Source organism: Microcaecilia unicolor, chromosome 6 (assembly GCF_901765095.1).
Source record: "Microcaecilia unicolor chromosome 6, aMicUni1.1, whole genome shotgun sequence".
Lineage (NCBI taxonomy): Eukaryota > Metazoa > Chordata > Amphibia > Gymnophiona > Siphonopidae > Microcaecilia > Microcaecilia unicolor.
In genome coordinates this window covers 318,664,249-318,671,331 of record NC_044036.1, presented here as the reverse complement: position 1 = coordinate 318,671,331, position 7,083 = coordinate 318,664,249, and the positions used below count along the sequence as shown (strand labels likewise).

General features: G+C 47.9%; 1 protein-coding gene across 1 annotated transcript in view; it reads right to left on the bottom strand.

The window, feature by feature from the left end:
* Positions 1-697: 697 nt before the first annotated feature.
* Positions 698-7,083, bottom strand: part of HID1 (HID1 domain containing) — a 64,859-nt gene continuing 58,473 nt past the window's right edge. Inside the window, exons 16-19 of the mRNA XM_030208325.1 lie at positions 3,140-3,220; positions 2,397-2,488; positions 1,903-2,061; positions 698-1,083 (exon numbers count right to left, since the gene is read on the bottom strand). Of these exons, the coding sequence (XP_030064185.1) occupies positions 1,020-1,083; positions 1,903-2,061; positions 2,397-2,488; positions 3,140-3,220 (396 nt within the window). The 3' untranslated portion in view covers positions 698-1,019. The remainder of the gene's footprint in view (positions 1,084-1,902; positions 2,062-2,396; positions 2,489-3,139; positions 3,221-7,083) is intronic.

Below are 7,083 nucleotides of genomic sequence, written 5' to 3'. Positions count from 1 at the left end.
ATCGGAGTCCTATGCCTGCCTCTAGTACTTCTGCCCTTTCTGCACACAAGGTCACAGAAAGCTGGAAAAACCCTGGGAGGCCCTAGCTCCCCTCCTTCAGACTCCTCGGGCAGCAGGGTACGGGAATCAAGAAGGACCCCATTCTCCAAAAATCTACAAACCTTCTCTCCCGTCACATAAACCCCAGGGATCCCACACAAAGCCCCCTACCTCCTAAACATCCCTATGGAAAGCCAGTGGTATATACCAAGGGGGTGATTGGAAGGATACCAACCTGAAGAACACTGGCCCAGGGATCACCACCAGGACCAGCTTTGCTGGAAGATCAATCCAGGCTGCAATATACGAGTCAGAGGGACAGTGTCCTAAATTATCGAAAAATGTTTAGGGGACCCCACACAGCCCAACTATGGAAAGCCAAATGGGTTCAGAAACGCTCTACAGCTGAATAAACACCGTTTCAGGGAGAGGGAAAATTCAGCAATTTCAGTCTGTCCACCAGCACTGGCCTCTCATTACAGTAATTCCATAAAGGCACAGACTAATCAAACCAGGTATAGAGCGACGCTCAACTTTAGGATTTGAAAATAAAACATTTTCATTAAAAACAAACAAAACAATTCTCCTTCTGAAAAGTCTCAGCGGGGATTTCCTATGGTCTCGGTTTAACCCCATATACCCCAAAGTCTTTTTTTTCTAATATCAAGATATATGGTCTGAAGGAAATCCAGTGTATGACTACAAGGGGGGGGGGGGGGGGGAATAGAGAAGTAGCAGCAATGAATCTTCCTCCTCCTCTCCTCTCTCCCCCGCCCCCAACCAGTGCTCCTCTTGGGTGTCTCAGTCCAGTGTTATCTTTAACTCCAGCAGGCAGTTATCAGGCAAATGAGTTTAGTCTCCTTCTGGTCTGTAAGTAAGATATGATATGTAATGCAAATGCACAAGAGGGTGAGTGGGAAAAGCATGAAGCACTCCTGTCCAGTAGTTTTTCCTTCAGAATGCAGATGTGGGCTTCCCTGTTACACTCGCTGTATTTCAAACAGTTTCACATCAGTGTCGTACCAAATTGGGGGATCCATGTTCCTAAAAGAAAAAAGATAAGTACATAAGCACCGCCATACTGGGAAAAGACCAAGGGTCCATCAAGCCCAGCATCCTGTCTCCGACAGCGGCCAATCCAGGCTTCAAGAACCCGGCAACCCACCCTCCCCCCCCCCCAAAAAAAAAAAATTAATAATGTTCAATGGACTTTTCCCTCAGGAATCTGTCCAAACCCCCTTTAAATTCCATAAGGCCAGCTGCTGTCACTACATTCTCCAGCACCGAGTTCCTGACTCTAACTACACGCTGAGTAAAGAAAAACTTTCTCCTATTTGTTTTAAATCTACCATATTCTAGCTTCATCTTGTGTCCCCTGGTTTTGTTGTTGTTTGAAAGTGTAAACATTAATGTAACATGAATTACATTTATACCCCACGCTTTCCCACTTATGGCAGGCTCAATGCGGCAGGCAATGGAGGGTTAAGTGACTTGCCCAAAGTCACAAGGAGCTGCCTGTGCCGGGAATCAAACTCAGTTCCTCAGGACCAAAGTCCACCACCCTAACCACTAGGCCACCACTCCTGTCTAGATTCATTTCACTGAAGTGCTGATGATCTCACAAGAGATTCTGCTACTTGTGAGAGGACAGGTAGGGATGGTCTACAGTTTACACCTCCAAATGCGGAACTCAGAATTAGAACCTGCAATCTTTCAGCTCTGGGTCGTAAACCCTACAACGGGGTTAAACGAACAGCTCCCCTAACAGAATTGGCAGAAGGGTTTATCTCCTTTCACTACGCCAGCCATACACTTTGTCTTATTACCATCACAGGCAGGAGTCAGCCGGTACTGCGGATTTACCTTAAATAAATGACTCCCCACATGTAGGTTCGGAACCACATGGCTGTACCAGAGTTGGCCTGATACTTGCGAATGAGGATGGGGTGAGGAACTGGTAGCAACCCCACCAGCGTGCCATGCTGCAGGAACTTGAGAATCTCCGACTCATCTGTGAGACCTCTGAAACAAGAAAACACACAAGCACATTAATGCAGGCTTCGAGGCCGGCGCAGTCAGACAATGACATATCAAAAGGTTAACAGTAAAGTAAAAATGAATACAGTTCCAAAACAAATTTGCAAAATAATGAAGTCTCTAACAATTTCCTAAAGTTCAAATAGTTAATAGAAGAGCAAACAATTTCAGCAAATTCTATCACAAACGACAGCTTGATAAAAGAGATGAACCTTAGTCTTTTTCTTTTCATCCTTTAAAGAAAGGAAACTAAATAAAAGTTGAAAGTTTTTAGTACGTCTTTTCTGTCCTACCGCTTCCTACGTCCCTGATCTACTCACTTGTCTATACAAATCTTCTCCACCTGCGGGACCAGCACCTGTAGCAGTCGCATGATGGTCTGTAATGGCAGCTTCGCTTTCCAGGACACCACCTGCAGGAAGGAGAACCAGCATCAACCAACTCAGTCACTGCTCTACAGACAGGAGTGGTAGACATGCAGGCAGTGCTGGCTCAAGGGACTTTGACACCCCCCTCCCGTCTGCATCTGCAACTTCCCAACCCGCCCCACCCAGAACCAGCACCCTCCCCGTCCTGCTCCCAAGTAGCATCAGCTCTACCTTTTACAGCGGTGAGAGTGCGATGCTTTGCTCTCCACCACACTTGACCGCCAGCACCTCCCCAGGTTTAGAAACAAAAACGGGAAGTACCTTCCTTGCATTTAAACCTGCAGAATACCATTGGCCACGCAGAGGTGAGAGGAAAACACGCACTCATCACTGTGAAAGCCGAGCCAGCTTTTGGCACCCTGTGCCTCACCTGGCCCTGTGTGCAGGATGTCACTCTGTCATCTCTAGTCTTTCATCTAAATAATCCCGTTACTCATCCCAACTCGTGCTCCAATACAACCAAAGCAGTACAAATCCCAGAACTGTGCATAGGTCTGTTAGGAAAAAATCAGACCCAACTGCGAATTCCTGGACAAACTGAACCCTTTAACTGCCACGCTCAGACTCCTGGCTTAACCCAAACATTTCATCTGCTGCTTCTCTCTGCCATCTCCTCCTCCCCCATCCTCTCTTACCCAGTCAGAAGTTGGCACCCACTGTCCACTGGCGGATACACTGGAGAGGCGCCGGTGATCCCGTCTGGACTGAACTGCTTCCTATGACAATACATTAAAAAAAAAAAACGGGTCAATGAGAGATGGGTCCATCCTGCCCCACTCCCCACAACCTAGGGCAGGCCCATCCTGTCCACCTCACAACCCATGGAGGGTCCATCCTACCTGCCACCCAAACCAGAGAGGGCCCATCCTGGTTCACTCTAGCCATCGCTCCTTGTGGTGTAAACGCATCACATTACTAGAAATGCCACAGTGGTCAGTATATGAGGAGGCACAGGGTCATCATTAACAAGGGAATCATTTGCTAGAGTAAAGCCTCAATTCCTTTCCTGATTGAGAACCACTCTGATCAAAACATCACAATTCAGATTGCCATGAGGTTCTCATTAATACACTGGTCTGATTTTTTCAGAGCAGAAGTGAAGCTTCAGGGTGGATCCTACCTAGCAAGAACCTAGTTAAGTGGTAGAGTAGTGGTGGTAGAAAACAGAGGAAACCACCAGTGGCAGACCACATGGATCCACTCTACTACTACTACTACTTGACATTTCTAAAGCGCTACTAGGGTTACGCAGCGCTGTACAATTTAACATAGAAGGACAGTCCCTGCTCAAAGGAGCTTACAATCTAAAGGACAAATGTACAGTCAGTCAAATAGGGGCAGTCTAGATTTCCTGAAAGGTATAAAGGTTAGGTGCCGAAAGCAACATTGAAGAGGTGGGCTTTGAGCAAGGATTTGAAGATGGGTAGGGAGGGGGCTTGGCGTAAGGGCTCAGGAAGTTGATTCCAAGCATAGGGTGAGGCGAGGCAGAATGAGCGGAGCCTGGAGTTGGCGGTGGTGGAGAAGGGTACTGAGAGGAGGGATTTGTCCTGTGAGCGGAGGTTACGGGCGGGAACGTAAGGGGAAATGAGGGTAGAGAGGTAATGAGGGGCTGCAGACTGAGTGCATTTGTAGTTAAGAAGGAGAAGCTTGAACTGTATGCGGTATCTGATTGGAAACCAGTGAAGTGACCTGAGAAGAGGGGTGATATGAGTATATCGGTTCAGACGGAATATAAGACGTGCAGCAGAGTTCTGAACAGATTGAAGAGGGGATAGATGGCTAAGTGGGAGGCCAGTAAGGAGTAGGTTGCAGTAGTCAAGGCGAGAGGTAATGAGAGCGTGGACGAGAGTACGGTGGTGTGCTCAGAGAGGAAAGGGCGAATTTTGCTGATGTTGAAGAGAAAGAAGCGACAGGACTTGGCTATCTGCTGTATATGCGCAGAGAAGGAGAGGGAGGAGTCGAAGATGACTCCGAGGTTGCGGGCAGATGAAACGGGGAGGATGAGGGTGCCATCAACTGAGATAGAGAGTGGAGGAAGAGGAGAAGTGGGTTTTGGTGGAAAGACGATAAGCTCGGTCTTGGACATGTTCAGTTTCAGGTGGCGGTTGGACATCCATGCAGCAATGTCGGATAAGCAGGCCGATACCTAGGGTTAATTCTATTTAATGATGCAAGACTTGATATTACAGAGAGGAAGAAAGTTTGGAACTAGGATTTAAGGGAGCAAGTACAGCAGCGACAGCTCAAGTTTAACGTAGAAAGTGCACAGAAACTCAAGGGAGCAGGGTATGATGAAGATTAAGGTACTAACACCCATAAAACAGCAGCAGGAGGCCTGTGGGGTGATCTTCTGATCACCTCAAGGTGGTCAGACAGTGCAAGAATGCAACAAGGAAAGTCAGTAAGAATGCTGAGGGAGCAGGGGAGGGGGGAAGGTAGCGCAGGTAGAGGTAATATCCCTGTGTTTATCTTTGGTGAGACTTCAGCCAATGTGTTGTGTTCAGTTCTCAAGGTCACATCTCTGAATGAATACCAACAGTTGATGCAACCCAGAAGGTGGCTAGCAAAATTTAGTAAGCCCTCATGAAATGGCGTGGAGGAGTGGCCTAACGGTAAGTGTAGCGGGTTACGATGGTCAGCAGTGGGTCAAGATCTTGGGGAACCAGGCTCAATTCCCTCAGCAGCTCCGTGTGAACCTGGCCAAGTCACTTAACCCTCCATTGCCCCAGGTACAACAGTAGTACAATGTACGACCTAGACTGTGAGCCCAACGGGGACAGACTCGGTACTCAAATGAATTAATAAATGAAGTGAGGCTTAATTACTACTACTACTACTACTACTAACAAACATTTCTAAAGCACTACTAGGGTTACGCAGCGCTGTACAATTTAAACATAGAAGGACAGTCCCTGCTCAAAGAGCTTACAATCTAAAAGACAAGAGAACAATCTAAAGACAAGTGAACAATCTAGAGGACGAGTGAACAGTTAATCTGATAGGGTGGATAGATTGGGGCATTTTATATTTCTCGAGCGGTTAGGCGCCAAAGGCAGCATTGAAGAGGTGAGTTTTAAGCAGAGATTTGAAGATGGGTAGGGAGGGGGCATGGCGTATGGGTAAAGGAAGATTATTCCAGGCATAGGGTGAGGCAAGGCAGAATGAGCGGAGCCTGGAGTTGGCAGTGGTGGAGAAGGGTACTGAGAGAAGGGCTTTGTCCTGTGAGCGGAGGTTGCGGGCAGGAACATAGGGGGAGATGAGGGTGGAGAGGTAGTGAGGAGTAGCAGACTGAGTGCATTTGTAGGTAAGGAGGAGGAGCTTGAATTGTATGCGATATCTGATCAGAAGCCAATGAAGTGATTTAAGGAGAGGGGTGATATGAGTATATCGGTTTTGGCGGAATATAAGACGTGCAGCAGCGTTCTGAACGGATTGAAGGGGGGATAGATGGCCGAGTGGGAGGCCGGTGAGGAGTAAGTTGCAGTAATCAAGGCGAGAGGTAATGAGAGCGTGGACGAGAGTTCTGGTGGTATGCTCAGATAGGAAAGGGCGAATTTTGCTGATGTTGAAGAGGAAGAAGCGACAGGTCTTGGCAGTCTGTTGGATATGCGCAGAGAAGGAGAGGGAGGAGTCGAAGATGACTCCGAGGTTGCGGGTGTTATCAACAGAGATAGAGAGTGGAGGAAGAGGAGAAGTGGGTTTAGGAGGAAAGACGAGAAGCTCGGTCTTGGACATGTTCAGCTTCAGGTGGCGGTTGGACATCCATGCCGCAATGTCGGATAAACAGGCCGATACCTTGGCCTGGGTCTCCGCGGTGATGTCAGGTGTGGAGAGGTATAGCTGGGTGTCATCAGCATAAAGATGATACTGAAAACCATGAGACGAGATCAGCGAGCCCAGGGAAGAGGTGTAGATTGAGAAGAGAAGGGGTCCAAGGACAGATCCCTGGGGAACTCCAACAGATAGTGGGATGGGAGTGGAGGAAGATCCATGGGAGTGTACCCTGAAGGTGCGGTGGGAGAGATAAGAGGAGAACCAGGAGAGGACAGGGCCTTGGAACCCAAAAGAGGACAGCGTGGCGAGAAGTAAATCATGATTGACAGTGTCAAACACGGCGGAAAGATCAAGGAGGATGAGGATGGAGTAGTGACCTCTGGATTTGGCCAGGAGCAGGTCATTGCAAACTTTAGAGAGTGCCGATCTGTACTGCAAACAAAACAAAAAAAAAACCTCTACTGGAGGTGCTGAAGAGGAAACTTGTGGTGCTGGCTGTAAGCGAGACATGAAGTGTGGAAGCAGGAATCTGACATTAATGCCAAGCCCTGGCCCATAATTTCACACTGACAGATTTAGGAAGGGTAATATAGGCCTATAATGCTGTCTTCAGGGCTGCAGAATAGGAAAACATTCTTATCAGTGGGAACTGTCCCTGCAGAACAGATTTACAGGGCTGTAATCCACTAGCTGAAACATTTTCCATGGGGAGGGGAGGAAGAGGAAGAGTCAGCATGCCATGAGTAACACAAGCAAAGAACCATCCAAGCAATGCACGGAGCTTATGCATTGATGCAGTGGCGTT